Source organism: Corvus kubaryi, unplaced genomic scaffold, assembly GCF_017639235.1.
Source record: "Corvus kubaryi isolate FWS band 111438036 unplaced genomic scaffold, C.kubaryi_AGA036_p1.0 71, whole genome shotgun sequence".
NCBI lineage: Eukaryota > Metazoa > Chordata > Aves > Passeriformes > Corvidae > Corvus > Corvus kubaryi.
The window spans coordinates 2,108,990-2,127,603 of record NW_024582059.1 but is presented as its reverse complement, the minus strand read 5'-3'; the positions used below and the strand labels follow the sequence as shown (position 1 = coordinate 2,127,603).

Genomic DNA, 18,614 nt, shown 5'->3' with positions numbered 1-18,614 from the left:
GCCCCGCCGGGCCCCGCCCCGGCCCGCACGCACCGCCCGGAACTGCCGCCCGCGGCTCGCGCGGCGCGGGGGGACTGCGGTGGTGGCGGACCCGTCGGTGCGCCCGCCTCCGCCTCCCCCTCCCCCTTCTCGTCTCCGGTGAGACAGCAGCGGGCGGCTCTGCGGGGCCTGGAAGAGGGAGGCTCGGGAGGAGGAGATTTGGGGTTTTGGAGAGGGAAGAGGGGATTTGGGGTTGGAAGAGGGAAGGGAGAGGGCGATTGGTAGGAGGGAGGAAGAGGGGAGTTGAGAGAGGGAAGAGGGGGTTTGGTAACAGAAAGAGGGAATTGGGGGGTTGGGAGGGGAAGAGGGGTTTGGGAGGAGGGGAAGAAGAGGGATATAGGAGGAGGCAAAGGGGGTTTGGAAGACGGAGATTGGGAAGGGGGAGAGGGGTCTGGGGAAGAGAAAAAATGAGTTTGAGAGGCGGGAGGAAGAGGGGGTTTGGGACGAGAAAAAAGGACTTGGAAAAGGACAGTAAGTGTGGGTGGGAGTAATAGGGTGTTCGGCAGGAGGGAGGAAGAGGGGAGCCCTCAGGCACACTTGGCGGCTCTTACCCTCGGACCCCGCCTCGAGCTTTGGGTCTCCTGCGATGCCGGTAGGGCCCGGGCGGAGCGGCGGCCGCGCTGTCCCTGTGGGACACGATGGTGCCAAGGGACGGGCCCTCCTGGGCACACGGGCACGCCCGAGCCGCGGCCCTGGGGAAGTCCGTGCGGGGCAGTAATGGTGTAGGGGGTGGTGTTTTATTATTTTAAGCATTTTAAAGGGTTGCTTTCAGATGAGAGGCCTGTCCTTCGTTCTTGGAAAGAAATCCCAGGGAGAAGTTTGCAGCAAATAGGTTGCAGAAGGTCATGTCGTTGCTTTGGTGTAACTATTTCGGAAATTCGGGTTTAACTAAAGTTTGCTTCTCTCCCTGAGAAATTAGCAGGAGGATGATACCCAGGAATTTGTACACTTGATAAGTTTCAGTAGATATTGAATAAGGGAAAGGTGAAAGCAGTAGTGGAGGTGTACACAATTTACCAGTGGCTTGGACCAATGAGCAGTGACGTGTTGAAACAGCATCTTCAGGTCCATTTTCTGCAGAATATTGAAGCTCAGAGGTAGCAGGGCTTAGCAAATCTCAGTTGTGCAGGTACAGTTATCACAGAATGTCCTGAGTTGAAAGGCACCCACAAGAATCATGCCATTTATCAGGAAAAGGAGTCACAAGGAAAATACGGCGCTGCCACTGAGTGGAACAAGTGTGTCAGTGACAGCAGACACAGATGAGGGTCAAACAGTTGATGTCTTCCTTGCCACGGACTTGATCTGTAAGGTCTCCAAGGCCTTTTGCCACAAGGCAGAGTTCAAGGAGAGAGGGAACTACAAGCTGTGGAAGAGGATTGTAGCAGGATTGCTTCCCTGATAAGTCCATGGGCCCAGGTGGACTGCATTCAAGGGTGCCAGCAGCTTACAGGGTCTTCACAAAGCTGCTTTCTGTCATCTTTTAAAGGCCGTGAGAGCAGGGGAGATCCCAAAGATTGGAGAAAGGCAATCTTCAAAAAGGGCAAGAAGGACAAGCAAGAGCTACAGACTGGTCAGCCTCATTCCTTCCTTCTATGGAAGTATCATGGAGGAAGCCATTTGTAGCATAAGAAGGAACAGATGGAGACTGGGAAAAGCCAGGTCTACCAAGGATAAATCATGCCTGATCAATTGGCTTGTCCTCTGTGACAAAATAGCTAGATCTGAAGATGGAGTGTTGGATACCATCTGCAGAGGGCTTAGGGGGATATAATGGAATCTTTAATTTACCTGAGGATATTATTGGAAAGATAGAGCCAGTCTTCATACTCAGATGCCCAGTGGGAGAATGAAAGACACCACAAGCTAGAACCTCCATCTCAAAGCAAGGAAATGAGGACAGTGAGGCATTGGGACAGGTTGCCCAGAAGGATTTTTGCATTCCTGTCTTTGGAGATTTTCAGGATCCAACTGGAAAAGTCCTGGGCAAGCTGGTCTGAATTCACCGTTGACTTTGCATTCAATAGGAGGTTGCACAGGATGGCTCTGTGGGGTCCCTTCCACAAGAAATCATTCTGTGACTCAAATAATTCACTGTTTCTGTGGAGAAAACAGCGAATACAGGACAGTAGTGTAATCTTAAAATTTTTGGATAAACTGATTACAGTGATACTGATTGGAATACTAATTTAAAAGTACATTATAAAATATGTTGTAGAATAGAATGTAAAATTAAGGATGCCAGTACTAGTAACTCCATAGCAGGAGATCTTACATGTGTCTTAGAAGATTCTTTGTAGAAGATGGCAAAGAAATTAGAACTGATTGATACAATTGTTGTGATTAATACAGTTATCCAGACTACTGAAGTATGTGAGTTTTGAAATGTCCCTTGTGGAAAGTAACAGAGAACTTATGCTGTCATAAATGAAATGCTGATTAAGATACTAAAGCAAAAACTGAAAATTGAAGTTCATTCTTTCCTGCTTTTAAGATTTTCCTTGATCTACTTTTTTAAGACTTTCATTAGATCTGAAAGTGACCTGGAAGAGGCATTATTGGCAAATAAGCAAAATCTGCCACTGTCACTGTTAATAGATATAGTCTGGAAGAGGGTAGATTCTGAGGAACAGAAGGATCCAAAGGGACAGGGGAAAAGTGAATTGGTTTTATGGTGGTAAGTGAAAAACAGTGCAGTGAGTGTGCTGGAAGGAATTATAAGCTATTGGTTCATGTGACTGGGTTTTAAGGCAACTGTTACAGATCTTGAAGGTAGCTGAAAAGGAAATGTCAGTGAAAGGCCTTTTAATCATTAGTGGCAGTAAAAAGTAAAAATATTAATGAGTCTATAAAAGAATGGGTTTGATAATAGTATTGCAGTGTAAATATAGCTATATTTCCTTTGAAAAATATCTTTAGTAGTACACATGCCTCAGAAAATAATAGGAATAGGAGTTCAGAAGCAGGTGGATGAAAATATGACGATATATGGAAATGTAATGGAAGTAGATCCACTTAGCTGCAAGTTATGATGAATAAGATAATACATGGGCAGGCATGTGAAATAGTAGATGGCAAATGAATGAAAAAAAGAAGAGGGCTCCTACACCCTATAAATCTGATAAGTCTTAAATTGGAAGACCACGTATTCTGTAGAGAGCACAGTTAAGGTTGATTGTATTTGGCAGAAGACAATAGTATACTCAAGAAGTGAAAGAATCCAAGACTTCTAGGACGTTTTAAGAATAACAACCCCCTGATTAACATCCATGTTTCCCCAGGGATTTAAACTACTTAGGATAGTCCACCTTGGGAGGTAACAGAGAACTAAATTGAGGAAGGTGCTTTTGGGTTTAGGCTGATGGGTGAATGCTGGGTTGCAAGAGGGTGTGCTTGCTTTGTGCAAAACCAGTTCTGCTCAGGGTTCAAGGGTTTTAACACAGCCCTCTGATCTCACAGCTGCATTATCAAACTGCTACAGAAAGGAGAGTGTCATGCTCACTCTTTTCCTAAACAGCATTTAAATTATTTCCTGTACAAAGATTCCACTTCAAGAAGAAAGTCAAGGTCTGTCTTGCAGAATAGCCTGTGGCATCATCATTAAAACGCTCTGCTGTCCTTGTCTCAAGGCTATCACATTGTTGTGTGCTGACTTGACTGCCAGAGGAGGAGTTTGTGAATGAAAACATGAATGAATGAAATTGGATCTTAGGTTTAGAAGTGTCAAACCACTGTTTGATACTTAAAAACTGTTTGATCTGTAAACATCTGGGAAGGGCCACTACCAGAAGCAATAATTTGCCTTTTGGATCAGGACAGTTATTGGTATTAGCCTGTTTGACAGCTGTGTTATTATGGTCCCATAAAGAGAGCATAATTATCAATTTGCTTTTTCAGATGATGCTATTTTTAGGACAGTTATTGATGTGTTCATCTTTCCATTGAATATACTTCTCTTCAGCAAGTCACAAATAGATTATTTTTAATTTGAAAATATGTGCCTATACTTGAACTGTTTACTAAGCCCAGCTTCCTCTCTTCCAGTGAGAAATTTCTTGTGATATGTTAGTTGTAACTATAGTAGCCTGTGACATTATAGTTACCCTCAAGAACAGAGAAAGAATTGCTGCAATTGCATTGCAAATAAAAGAGTAAATATGGAGGATCCTTTTGAAATGTGGGTTTTAACAGTTCCTTTCAATATATGTCTTTAAAAAGCTAGAGGTAGAAACAAATCTGGGGAGTGTTACCTTCAGAGAGATGAAAATTGAATTACATTTACACTTGTTCTCTAAATATTAGAGAATGGCTGTTGAGGCTGCCTGTTTCTCATGTACACAAGTATATATTCCTAGTAGAATTCCTCTCTCCCTCAGAGAAGAACTTAAAGGATTTTTTTTTTTTTTAACAGGGAGTTCTGCGAAATTTCTGGAATTAGTGTTTGAATTCTACCATTTTCATTCAACAGAGGGTTTAGCAGAGTCCTAGTTTAAGAGTATGGGGTACTGACTCTTGGAAGGCATGTTCACAGAACAAAGAAATGTGGGACATAACCTACCCACAGATCTCAAGAGCAGCCTGAACATATATCAGAGGTAGATGCATAAAAAAAAGAGGGTATGTGCTTTCTGTGCTCTGTGAATTCACTTTTTGTAGTCATCAGAGAGAGACCGAATTGCCTCGATGGGGCTTGCACTGCAGTCTGTGCTTGATCAGTGATACAGAGTAGCTGGTGTATAGCACTTCCTAGCAGAAGTTCTGTGCCCACCAGAAAATGATTTGTCAAGTAGCAAAGATTAAGGAAGAGAGGAGAGGCTCTTGAAGAGGTTTCTTAACTCTCTGCTGGGTCCATTGATAAAATCCCTATGAAGTTCTGTATGTTGAACTCCTTGATGATCTCAGTCAAGTGATTCTCTGGTGTCTCGTGAAAGCTCAGCAGGAGATAAAGGTTCCTGGGGACTTCTAGGCAAGTGTTGAGGGAGCAGCCTGCCACTGCTGGTGTTTTGGCCAGAGAGGTAAAAGTTCACTGCCATGGATATCAAAAGGAATTCATCAGACAAAACCTTGGAAGCTTCAGCTGAAAAAGCTGTCCAGGCAGTGCTTTGGAGCAGAACTGATGAAAGGCTTTTCAGGAATGTCTTCTAGATTGTTGTAGAAAATACCCCAAACCCACAAACATCCTGATGTGTTTTAAATGAGATTTAAAGGGATTATTAACAATAACGCTTCTCATACATTTTTGGAAAAGATCAGGAAACTTCCCATGTTATTTCTTTAATTATTACTTGTTATTTACTGATTTAAGTTAGCTATCTATCTTTGTAGGTACAATTTCTGATGTAAATGCAGTTCCTTAGAATTTTTTTAAGGAAATACAGAATGCTCCAGACTGCAGGAATTTATTGCTATGGGGCAAACATTTTTTTAAAGTCATCATAACCTTTTCCTCCATTTACATGGACACTGTGGCATCTCGCAGCTCTGGATACTCATTATCTGACATTAAACTTAGACTGTGTCATGAGGATGTGGATAAGTCACAATCTGAGTTACAAATTTTTTTACTGCTTCAGCTAAATTTAAAAATGTATTTTTTGGGTATTTTATGTATATAAAATAACACACTAGCTGTTTTTACCTTTTATGCTACAATGAGCTGTTCTTTTCAGAAGTTTCAAAAGTTAATTTTTCTACAGGCAGATTTTTCCTGGTTACTCTTAATTGAGCAATGACTTAGCAATCACTGTATGTGCAAAAAGTGTTAAGGAAAAGAGTGGTAATGGCTTTTCTTGAAGTTAATATTTATTTTGCATACTTTTCAGTATATTTTATGTATAAAATACCAAGAATATGACTTTTTTTTTATTTACATAAGTATGATGAGTTTAGTTTCTGAATATCATATATGACAAAGTATGAATTTGACATTTCAGATGTCCAGTGATATTCAAAGTTCTGCAGCACTGAAGTTCACAGTCATCTTCTAATGATAATTGATTCACATATAATCCTTGCTGTGGTATAATATAATTTCATTTTAAAAAGAAAAGAAATCTTCTATTAGCCACATGCTGTTTGAATTATGCTCCATATGAATTGTTTTTCTTTTCTTTTAACCCACGTTGAAGACTCAACTATGGCTGCTACAGTGAACTTGGAGCTGGATCCCATTTTTCTGAAAGCCCTGGGTTTTTTGCACTCAAAGAGTAAGGATTCTGCTGAAAAGCTGAAAGCACTTCTTGATGAGTCGTTGGCCAGAGGAACTGACTCAAGCTATCGTCCCTCTCAGAAGGTACTGGTGTTGGAGAGCTGGGTCCTTTTTGTGTGCCTTAATAAAGGTCCTGCTATTCCTGCTTCCCCTTTCATAGCTGAAAAGTTTAAAGAGAATCAGAAGTTGAGGGAAAAGAAAAAGTAATTATGAAGTGTTCATATTCATCATTCCCCTTTTCATACAACGTAATCCATTCAATTAATGGAAGTTAATGGGAAAAAAATCTCTTTACCTTGTTGATACACGCAGACTCAAAAGAGAGATTCAGCGTTGTGTCAGACATGCTGTGTAAGGTGCACCCAAACGTACAGATTTCTGCAGCTACGTTTCAGAGCTAAAAGGTCTTTAAAATATAGATTAGCTTTGCTACAGGTAAATAAGAAACAAAATAAGCTAATTACCTATAAAGCTCTTTCCGTGAAATTCTGTTGATGAAGTCATATGAGAAAAACACCAAATGGTTCAAAGCATAAATTATTTGCAGGATGAAACCATTGTTATCCAATGGACAAACATTATTTTTCATCTACTGAAAATCACTGAACACCTGCTAGAGAGAATATTTGAATCTGAGATGAGTGTATGGAAATAGCCAAGTGAGGACATCCTCATGCTGCTGTGTACTGCCATATGGATAACGAGGTCTTGTTCTCCCCTAGGATGCCCATAAGTCAGCCTGCTGTGTTCTAATGATGGTCTGTGTGCTGACACATTTGTAATATTTCATTTCTATGTCATTCCAAATAACTAAAAGGCACTAGGACTGCTCAGCATACATCCTGCTTTACTGTGTGGTCTAACTCCTTTCTGTTCATCTTGTTAACTCCCTGAAACCTAACACAGGTTTCAAAACTCCCAGGTGCCCTCTTGTGTCAGAGCTCAAAGAAGCGATGTGTGGTTTAAAGGGGAAGCAGGAAGCAGAATAACAGTGCAAAGAGGTTTGGGAAGCCAGTTCTAATAACAGCTTGGCTGGCAGTCAGTCACCTGCCCTCAGGTGAAACTGAGGCTCAGGCCAGAGGGAGAAATCTTTCATTCTCCTCTCGTCAGTATATCTCCAATATCAGCAGGACTGCAAAGGTCAGAAATGAAAAAAAAAAAAAATACAATCATTCATTTCCTTGCATTTGCAGGCTGCAGGGTTAATTTGTGGGTGACCATGAAATCCAAGAACAGAGTAGGGAGCACAGGATTACTACAGTCAAATCAACAACCTTTGGAGGGCTGAAGCTCAGGCCTTAGGATCTGTCCCAGTATACAGCAGAGAAGTACTCCCGTCTTACCAGCTGGGAGGGGGTACCTTGCTCATGCCCATCAGTGTGATTGCTCACTCATTTACAGACTCTCTTGGATATTTTCCATTGCTGACACTAATGTGTCATTAATGAGAAGCATTGATTTCTGTTGAGATCTAAATTTATTAATCTGATAGATGAATATGGACTGAGATCAAAAGGAGGTCAATATTTCTCTCCATGAAGGAATGAAGTATCGATGTCTGGTTTCATCAGATGTCAGCTTATGTTTTTAGCTTACATTGAATTTTGTCCTCAGAACTATCTGAAAATTCGTGTTCATTCTCTCCATGAGTTTTAAATGCAGAAATGTCTCCTTTTTAATTAATGTTCCAAGGAGGATCTGTCTTTGGAAAAGGAGCACCTTTTCCTTAGAAAGGTGAGTGGTAAGGGGAGATTTTACTAATTGTCTGCAACTTAAACACTAATTCGTTGTGATGTGAAAATATTTTAAGAAATGCTTTTTTAAAAAGTGTGTATGTAGATGATCCGTGTTGTATGCGTATTGTTTGCCTGTCCTGTTATCTCACTAATTGCAAATTAGGTAGGAACTCAATTGCAGAGTTTGGCTTCAATTTTTGTTTCTGTTTTTAGGAAGTAGAGCAACCAAAAGTATCTGTTACCAAACCTATTAAGCAAGAGCCTAAAGCTTCATCCAGTTTGCCTTCTGGCAACAACAATGGCAAGCCCACTACATCAGAAAAGGTGAAAAAAGAAACAGAAAAGAGATCTGCAGATAAAGTAAGTAATTTTTGTTCTCTAATGAAGTAACTTGATTAGTAAAGTTAAAAGATGTTTTAGACAAAAGCTCCCCTTTTTAGCTCATCTCGTGGTGCCTAGCCTGTGAGCTACATTAGCCAGTCATGTTGCCCTTTAGGCAATCTAACAAATGTCTTCCTGTAATTTTTCTGTGATTGTTTTCCCTGCTCATTGTGGGGAGGTTGGACTTAAGGGGTTTCTTCCAAACCATTCAGTGTTTTGAATCATAAGAGATTATCTCATAAGAGATTACGAAAATGTGGTAAGCTGAAATGTGGTATTCCTAAAGCTTTTTCAAGGATTTTGAGGCGAAGTACAAAAAGTGGACTTGAGCTTCTAGTTCATAAATATTTTGAAGAAAATATGTAATTAAAGAAAACGTGCTGTGTAAAGTACCCCTTCTTTTACTGCTAATCTAACTGTTCCATTTTAACTCATTAATAACTTGTTAGCTTTTTGCATTTTCACATTCTTTGTGTGCGTGTGTTTAATAGACAAAAGGGGATCCTGCTGAAGGAGCTGATGCACCAAAGAAGCCCAGGGTAGAGAAGCAAGAAGCTCGTTCCTCTCCTATTACAGTTCAGACGAGCAAGGATTTATCCATGCCTGATTTATCTAGCTTTGAGGAAACCAGTGCTGATGACTTTGCTATGGAGATGGGATTAGCCTGTGTTGTTTGCAGGTAAGTCAACATTGCTTCATTGCAGCTAGGTGTAGTTAACTTTTTTAATTGTGTACCACTGAGTTAATGTTTCTCGTAGTTTTTACTCCAGAAATCACTTAAGCACATATCCAAAACTGATAATAGATTGAAGCCTCCTTCATGAATAGGAATGGTTTCTTGAAACTGGAACCTTTAGAGCGTGAACCAGCTTTTCTTCTGCAGGAAAGGGCAAGTGAAAAATAACACTAGATATGATGCAAAACCTATCATGCCACATACCAGTTTTTAATTATTGGAAAACAAGTTAAAATACTAATGGTTAGTGATAAGCATTTTTAAAAAATCAGTTCTCACCTGAAAGCACTTTTAAGTGGCATTAGTATGAGATCTGTATGCGTTGCTCTTCTTTTCCTAATCATTTGACATTAGTTTACACATAGCCATGTTTTTTCAGTAAATAGCTCTTGCAGTGAAGACAGGTTTTTACATTTCAGTAAGGGCTCTAAAACTGGATTTCAGTAACATGGTACTAGCAGTACATTTAGTGCTAACAGATGTATAAAATACTTTTGAATAACTACCCTAGGATCAAATCACTCACATCAGGATTTGGTTTCACAGATAATTTATATCCTTGTTAGGCCCCCACTGCTGCCAAAAGGAACAGTTTGGCTCTCGCAATTGTACCTCCTTCCCTGGACTATTTAGGGGCATGTATTGCCACTACAGTTTGTGATCAGCTGAATCAGCCCCTGGATCAGCTCTCCTTGTGGGTTTTTCAGTAGGTTTGGGTTTCAGTCAGCTCAGTAAGAGTAAATGCTTATGCTGGCACATCTGTGGATGCAGGACTGTAGAGCCAGGGCAGAGAAGAAGGTAGGGCAGGCCTTTTAGCTGCAGTATGTATTTTAGCTCAGCTTGAGTCTGTTGGGAAACGGTGCTTTATAACTCTGTTCTTCCATCATTTCCATGGTCATTCCTGTTGTGCAGATAGGGAGGTGTTGCCAGTGCATGGAGGATAAATTTCTGTAGTTACAGCTGATTATACTGGTGACCAGTTGGGGACTGATGGGATTTCACGTTATTCCCATGTATTAGCTCAAATATTTAGTTTCTTATAATAGACACTGAAAGAGGAAGAAGTATATAAATACCTGAACTTTATAGGTTTTCCTGCAAATTCCATTTTTGCTCTCTCCTAAAAGAGGCAAAGCCCCATTCAGTGATATGTTAAAATGCTACTAAAAATAGTAAGGTATTGCCTTATTTGGCGGGAGGGGATAATGAAGTTTTGCTTAGTCAGTCTTGACCTGCTGTGGATGATTAATTCTCTGTCTTCCCTGGAAAAGAAAAACACAGGCATCATGAGAAATGCCTGCAAAGTAAAGAAACTAAAGAAAGGAAATGCAACTCCTGTGCCCAGTGTAGCCAAGACAGGCCAGATACATGGTTCCATTAGCTGTTTCACCTGATTGCTGAAGGCATGGCTTCTATCTGTTCATGGTCACCAACTGGAGTGTTCTTGCAAAAGATGTATCTACCCTGGCTAAGTAAAATATCTCTGATGCCAGACAGAGGTAGAAGCACCACTGGGGAAGAAACAACTCATTAGAGAGAGAGTGGCAACAGTCACCCCAACACTCAGGATTGTTTTCATTTTACGTGGAACCTGCTGAAACTGGTGTCACATGGTTCCCCATCTCCAGCTCATGCTGGACTGGATGTTTTTCAGAGGACTTGTGCTTTAAAGTTCTGAATTCAGCACATTGGTCAGACAGTATTCCGCTATTTATTGCTTGCTTTCAAAATGTGCGCCTTTTTTGGGGTAATCATCTTGAGCCAAAATAATAACATCCCTGTACATTTTTGAAATTACATCTTTTAGTAACTCAATCAATTATTCAACCAGTTGGGAATGGAAACATGTCAAATTGCAGAGTAGGTGGAGTTCATAGCAAGAGTTTATGTTTATATTGCTTAAGAAGACAAGCTAGCAAGAACCCAGCTGTGGGTTCACAAATGCAAAAAAGTGCATTTGAATATTAACTATTCCTTTTTATAGATGTAAAAACTAAAGCAGAGGCATGAAATGTTTCAAGATTTGCCAAGTGTCAAATGTATTTTCATAGTGATTAGGAGTAATTAATGTTGATGCCTGTGGTGTTTCTCTTCTTGTTCTTTTATATCAAGTTAGTTGTTCTTTTATGCTAAAGCATAAGGAGGGAGGGAGTATTAAAATAACTTCTTCCTCTCCACTACCTGTAGGCCTTGGAAAAACAGGACAACTCACCTGTTATGGTGACTCCTCACTGGCTCCTCAGTTGTACAAAGAGGAAATACTACATGCAGTTTGTAGATGATAGTGAAGTTTTCCTCCTAAAAAATATTTTTAGAAGGCTGATTTGGAAATAACAACCTAATTTTCCATGAATTCTTGTTTGTTTGTTTGCTTTTTGAAGGTAAAAAATCATTAGGTTTGTTTCTTAGTTATCTTATAATTTAGAAGTAAGTAGTTTAACTTGTTTCTGAGCGTGAAGAGTTCATGGGTTTTTAATCAGTCTGGAATTGGTTTTTGTAATTTTAAAATAGGCTGAGTCTCCCTCTGTGAGACCATTTGTTCTGATCCAGCTTATTTAGGAATAAAAACCAAACAAAAAGTCTTTTAAATATCCTGCATGTAAAATAATGGACCCTAGAATTTCAGAAAGGTTTCTCCCTCTGTTTTTAAGTAGCCTGTTTTCTTTCTTCGAAAATGTTCTGGTACTTATATGGACAATACCTTCAGACTTTGTTTTTCTGTTATACAAAGAAATGAGGGATTACCTTTCCCCATGTATCTACAAATAGAGTTTCCATGGTTACCTGGGTACCTGCTCCTCGGGGATATGAGCAAAAGCAGCTTAGCAATTAAATAGCTTGATTTGTCATCTGAAAGAAGGAATCGTTAGGAAAATGGTATTTGGGTAATTCACAGGCAGGCTCCCAGCCATGTATATATCACTAATGTGTCATTTATACAGCGTGATTACTTTCAGCAAGGCCCACGCAGAACGAAGCCCTCATCACCAGCTTGCATATTTGCTTCAAGGCAGGACTGCACAATTAATCCTTTCTATTCCATCTCTCCATGATTCTGGTATTATCTCGAATTCCACGTGTCTGTTTATGTGTGGTAGGGACCAAAGGGATGGCTAATAAAACATCTCCAAAGTAGCGTAGAGCTTGGGTGATGATGCTTTTAAATCCTGCAGCAGAAAGCACTCCTACGGGCTTGTCATTGAGAAATTATTTGTTCTTGAACTGTATTGCTCTGCAGCTGACAACAAAATTACCCAAATGGAGACTAGGCCTTCATATGCTAATATAATGAGGAAGTCAAAATTGGCATACTGCGATGTATCCATAAAATGCCCAGGTGAAGCAAAGCGGGCAAGACTTACATTTCTAATCTAAAAATCAAACAGGGAAATCAAGACTGTCATATACACATGTTTACTAGAATGGAAGTCTTCAAATTTCTTAAAATAAATTACCTTTAAAAAATACCAAATTTCTAAAATATTAGTTAGGATGAACTGATACAGGAAGAAAAGGAATACATTTAACTTGCCACAGGTAGAAAATATATGTGAAAGCAAAAATATTTTTATTTTTTTATCTTAAGCCTTGCAAAATTTTCAACAATTGGATAATCCTCTAAGTGCTTTCTCCCATAATCTGTTCTTAACTATTTGCTCTGCAGGCAAATGACAGTTACTTTTGTGAATCAGCTAGTGGAGTGTCAGGAGTGCCATAATCTCTACCACCAGGATTGCCATAAACCTCAGGTGACAGACAAGGAAGTGAATGATCCTCGACTTGTCTGGTATTGTGCCCGCTGTACCAGGCAGATGAAGAGAATGGTAGGAGTCAGTTTTTTGTCTCGTGTGAGCACTATTCCAATATGGCAGGCTGTTTCTACTGTGTGAGAGTATTTCCCAGGTTAGACAAGGCTTAGGAAGCATGTCGGAGAACCATTTTTCTCGGCAGCACTTCCCTTGCTGCAGCTGTGGTTTTTAATGTAGCATCTCAAAAGAGTATTCTGTAATGTGCTTCTTAAAGCTTTTTAAAAATCACAAGGTGAGTGAAGAAGAGTGAAATAGGATTATTTCCTACTTGGCAAGCAGTAGGTAAAACTTTTCTTATTTCAGGTGATACTCAGCTTTTACTAATAGCCCTGCAGTTTTAGTTCTCTTCTCAGCTTTAGGTATGAATGGTTCTTTCTCTGTAGGACAAGACTGCAAATTTCAATCCAGTTTTAAATGTTCTTAGTGTCAAAAATAAGCTGAGGGTAGCACATTCCAGTTTAAATTTAAAAAAAAAAAAGCAAAAAGCCTTTATTTTGATTTATCTGCATGACTGAACAGGATCTAACCAGAATCGACTCATCTCATTATGAGAAAGAAACACAGCACCTTTGGGTGCATGCAACATTAGTGACTTAAGTTCTGGTGTTTTAAAATCACTCCCTTTTATACAGAAGAAAATGTGTTTTGAAACTGTTGTGTGGTAACTTAGCAAGTGTTATCTGTTGAAATGGCTCTACTAAGAAACAAGAAAAGAAGGCAAAGTAAGATCCTGGCCTACGATGTACCAACATTGACTGAAATACATGATTATTCTAATGATCATCAGGCCTTTGAACTCAGAGGCGTGTTTGCTTGAGGTCAGTTCCTGCACAGGGTAGCCACTTTAGCCATCAAACAGTTGCCTTCAGTATGACCTTTCCTTTTTTTGTTTTGGCATGGATTCTGCCATTTTGCCTGCCACTTCTTAGCAGGCTCTTGCAGCCTACATCCCAGTACTGCTGGGCTAGGTCCTTGTCTTCTGCAAGTTCACCTGTCTTATGCCTGTAAAGGCCCAGTGCTTTCCTGTTCTCCAAGTGTCAACACTGCCACTCTTTCCATGCTGAAATAGCAAGCTCTATTCAGGATGCTTTTTTGGCTGGACCCTGTCCCCAGTACCATACCCAGCACTATCTTCACATCCCCTGTTGCCTCATTTCTCAGGGACCATTAAACCTGAAACTGTAAAGGCTAGATTGCAATCTTAAAATGGTCATGCTTTTTGTTAACAGTCAAAACAGTCCATGTTATGTCATCTGTAACTAATTTGGGGTGGTTTTTCCCTACCACTTACACAGGCTCAGAAGACACAAAAACCACCTCAGAAACCAGCTCCTGCAGTGGTTTCAGTTGCACCAGCTTTGAAGGACCCGTTGGTCAAGAAACCAGAAATCAAGTTAAAACCTGAGACTCCACCAGCTTTTCTGGCATTCAAGAGAACAGAAGTCAAGGTAATGTAGTTTAAATTTACCAGAGGAAGTTTGTTTCACTGCATGGATAATAGGGTTTTTTCCAATTAGACCTATCTTTTCACACAAGAACCATAAGTGAAAATAGTCTGCCACACCATGTGGGCTGAGTAGCACCACAGCATAGTGGGTGTGCATGAAAACTGAGAGTGGGGAAAAAGCCTCACTTCACATGTGGATGCCCCATCCCTGGAAGTGTTCAAGACCAGGCTGGGTGGGTCTCTGAGCAGCCTGGTCTAGTGGAAGGTGTCCCTGCCCATGGCAGGGGGGTGGGAGCTAGGTGATCTTTAAAGTCCTTTCCACAACCTGAACCATTCTGTGATTCTATGAGTTGCATAAAAGGTGTTATTTGCTCTCTCTAGTCAAGTAACTTATGTGTATTATGACACTTGGAAGGCTTCTCCTCATGGTAACAGTGGCCTTTACAGTGCTGGGTTTACACTTGGATTCGATGATCTTGAATGTCTTTTGTGGCCCAGACAGTTCTGTGATTCCGTAGTAGGGAAAGTGTTGGTGACTCTGTGAGATTTAATTCAGGAGCTTCTTAGATATATTCTGATCTAGTGGGTGGCATGCCCATAGTAGGAGGGTTGGAACTAGATGATCTTTAAGGTCCATTCCAACCCAAACCATTCTGTGATTCTTTTCTATGATTCTGTGTTGCCTCATGTGTCTGTTTCTCCAAGTTAAAATATTGTCAAAAGCTGGTGAAAGGTGGTAAACCAGAAGCAGTGTAATAAATAACAGAGTAGTCTAATAAAGCATGACCCTTTCTTAGGAAAACACACCTTTAACTCAAAATCAAAGCAATTTTTCATGTGCTCAAAGTTATGTTTGCCATTGCTCTGCCTGGGTACAAACCATCATGAATAATAGGATGGGTATTGCTGTAGCACTTACACTAGTGATTGACTTTCTTACCTCAGCAGAGTTATTTATGTGCCTAAACAGGCTGTAAGACCTGGGGCCTGATTTCTTCCATCATGTTTACTGTTCAGACACTAGTCCGGATCTGTTTAGATGTAGTCTGGATATACTGTAAAAGGAGTATTACTTGAATAGAGAGATTTAGTTTTCATTTTGACTCTGCCATTTGGTGTAACTCTGATTTAATTCAACGTATCATCCTCACCTGAAGCCTGGGGATTACAAGGTTTAAGGTGTGGGAACTCAGTGTGGATAGCACAGTGCTTTGCGGGCAAGGGAACCCATGTTTGCAGGACGTTTGTCTTTTGCAGTACCTGAATGGGCAGAGGCAACAGGAAAAATGTCCAGTGATTTTTAAATTTTTTTAAATTCTATCTATGGTACAGGCTGCTAAGAACCAAGAAGAAAGGAAACAGTTTCGATACTGCTACTTTGACAGTAAGACTGTAATAAATACAATACTTAATTGCTCAGTGTCTGGTTTTTGTCTGACCATCTGTCAGCTTGTTAAAAAGTGGCACCAGGTAGCAACAGTAAACATAAAAAGGAAGGCAAGCCACCACCTTTTATATAGCTCACAAATTTGGGCTTTAATTGTTTATGGAGGGATCACAGTGCTGTGTGGTAGCCTGCTAAGTGTACGGAAGAAAGGGGAGAAAAGGTATTATTTGTTCTATGTGCCTGGGGGGATTAAAAGTTGGCTGCACTTGGCATCCTTTCCTGTTCCTGTTAGTACTTTTCAACTGTGGTGACCTGTGATGAAATACTGTCCACTGGATGTTCCTGGGAAAAGAACTGAAACAGAGGCTCAGTGTATTCCTGCTGTGATGTGTTACACAAATAGATGCTGCTATAATAAGAATGCTTATTTATTTTAGACCTCAGCAGCAGTTTCGGGGAACTCTGCCAGTACAAGCGTTTCCTCTTCAGCGACGAGTGGCCTTACAGGATGGGCTGCTTTTGCAGCCAAAACCTCCTCTGCCAACCCATCAACTGCCAAACTGGGATCGACAGCACAGAGTGCCAGCGGGAAACCTGCAGCTTCTTCAAATAACCAGAAACCCGTGGGTTTGTCAGGGCTGGCGACTTCAAAAACAGGACTGGGGTCCAAAATAGCTTCCGCCAACAACAGCGCGAACCCCGTGCAGCTGAAGCCTCCCCCGCCGCTGACCCTGGGCAAGACGACGCTGAGCCGCTCGGTGAGCAGCGACAACGTGAGCAAGGCGGGGCTCCCCAGCCCCAGCAGCGCCGCCCCCAGCCCCAGCAGCCAGGGCGGCAGCAACGGCGGCAGCGGCACCGCGGGCACCAGCGCGGGCAGCGCCGGCAAAGCCGCGGCCGACAGCGGCAACCAGTCAGCGTCCCTGAAGGGCCCCACCTCGCAGGAGTCCCAGCTCAACGCCATGAAAAGGCTGCAAATGGTCAAGAAGAAGGCTGCTCAAAAGAAACTCAAGAAGTAGGCTGGCTGCTTGCGGTTTTTGTTGGTTATGTTCCGTGAGACAGTGGCGTCGGTGTTTTTCTTAAAGAAAATCTGCCAGGTACTGGACTGAAACAGGTTAAATCAGGGAAGCCCAAACCCTATGCTATGCAGGAGGTCAAATTTTAATAATTCTGGTATTCCTTCTGCCTTTGCAAATCTGTGAATTGAATATGTTAGAGGAATTCATTATTACGTGCTCCTGGTTTTGTAGCTCAAAGCACTGAAACTTGAAATCGTAAAAGCTGGGTATTTTTTAATATTAAAACCCACACATTTGTGTGGATACTTAATAAATTGAACTTGCTGAAACTGTCATTCTTAAATGTTAATAATAAAAGGATTATTAACCTGGGAAGTCATTGCCACTTTTCTTTCGCCCCATATTCCGATATTTAAAATGCTTCAGAAGTTCAGAGTTGTCTGTATTGTGCAGAGTTAATGATCTCAAATTATAAAGCTTGTTAGGGAAAAAATATTTTCTTTTAATTTCAAAAATTAACTGTTCAACAACAGTGTATTTAAATTGAAATTTTTGGTTTGGCAGTTTGCTAAATTGGCCTATTTTGGTTTTATGCAGTGAGAAACTTCATCTAAAAAGAACAGAAGAGAGTCAAAACTGTCTTCAAGGTTTCTTAAAATGTAGAGAACCACTCCGTATTTGAGAAGTATCAGGTCCTTCAGCTCTCCACTGATGCCCCTGAGGTGTTCTTCAGTTTGTGCTCCCTCTCTTCATCCCAGCTGCTCCAGGTTGTGTTTAGCTAAGAAGTGGCTCAAGGTGGGCACTGGAAAATGACTTGGAGTCTTGCTCTCTGTCACCAGCATGTGGCAATTTCCCTCCTTTTCTTCTGTGATGAGGGGAGCATCTTTAAACATGAAAACATGTTGGACTGTATTGGATTTGCATGGCCAGTTTCATTTTCTCCTTACCATACTTTGATCTGGTGGGTAATAAGTCACATTAATCTTCCCAAAGCCGAGTCTTACCCATGATGGTAACTGGTGAGTGATCTCTCCCTCCTCTTACCTTGGCGTACAAACCTTCCATCTTATTTTCTGTCCCTCCCACCCAGCTGAGGAGGGGAGTGAGTGACAGAGCAGCTGGGGTGGGCACCTGCCATCTGTCCATGGTCAACCCACCACACAGACTGGCACAGGCAGGTGAAAGCTACTGGTTTTCTTATTTTAAGTATGTGTAAAGCTTGATCCATGACAGCTATTTCCCTAGCGTTTCCCTGCTCTACAATTAAGATTTAGACTAAGGTTCCTTTAACATGCAAAGGAATAGTTTCATTTACTCAGGATTACCTCAGCTGCCTGGAAAATTTGCGTATTTTTGCAGCTATTATTTCCTATGGAGGGGAAAAAAAGAAAGGTTTTATCTTTGTAGTGCCTGCAGCTTCCTGGGCTATGTAAAAATAACATCATGAGGAGGAGGAATCCAGAACTTTTACAGCTTTTTGATCAGCCCATCCTTCTTCCTTTCCAGCACAGAGGATTTTTAATGGCAGCATGGTAGGAAAAGACACTGAAGCAGTTTCCACTAGCAAACAGAAGGCATATTTTCTTCCTAGGTGTTAATCAGAAGACTGTTGCCTACACTAAGATGTAGTGTGAAGATAGATTCTTTAAATGGCTGAGTCCTCCTATGTGAAGTGTACATTCCAGTAGTAAAACCTGCTCCCAGAGGAATGTTCAAGGTGCTAGCTGCCTCTGTCTTGCCTCTGAACATACATAAAGCTTTGCTTGTAAGAATGCAGGAGCTTACATCTCAGCTGTGCAGATTACTTGATGTACTAGTTTGAAAACAAACCAGTGGGAGGCACTAAGTCAGAATA

At 41.0% G+C, this 18,614-nt stretch overlaps 1 protein-coding gene across 5 annotated transcripts; it reads left to right on the top strand.

The window, feature by feature from the left end:
- Positions 1 to 26: 26 nt before the first annotated feature.
- INTS12 (integrator complex subunit 12) lies at positions 27 to 17,134 on the top strand. 5 transcript variants are annotated; one of them, XM_042049689.1, is made up of 8 exons: positions 27 to 138; positions 6,168 to 6,331; positions 7,940 to 7,981; positions 8,197 to 8,343; positions 8,856 to 9,043; positions 12,765 to 12,924; positions 14,205 to 14,357; positions 16,181 to 17,134. In XM_042049689.1, exons 2-8 carry the CDS (start codon positions 6,176 to 6,178, stop codon positions 16,757 to 16,759), a joined length of 1,425 nt encoding a protein of 474 aa, XP_041905623.1. In that variant the 5' UTR covers positions 27 to 138; positions 6,168 to 6,175; the 3' UTR covers positions 16,760 to 17,134. The 5 variants fall into 5 exon arrangements, with proteins under 5 accessions (XP_041905623.1, XP_041905624.1, XP_041905625.1 ...); XM_042049690.1 differs by lacking the exon at positions 27 to 138 and adding an exon at positions 479 to 881; XM_042049691.1 differs by lacking the exon at positions 27 to 138 and adding an exon at positions 479 to 3,606.
- Positions 17,135 to 18,614: the final 1,480 nt, after the last annotated feature.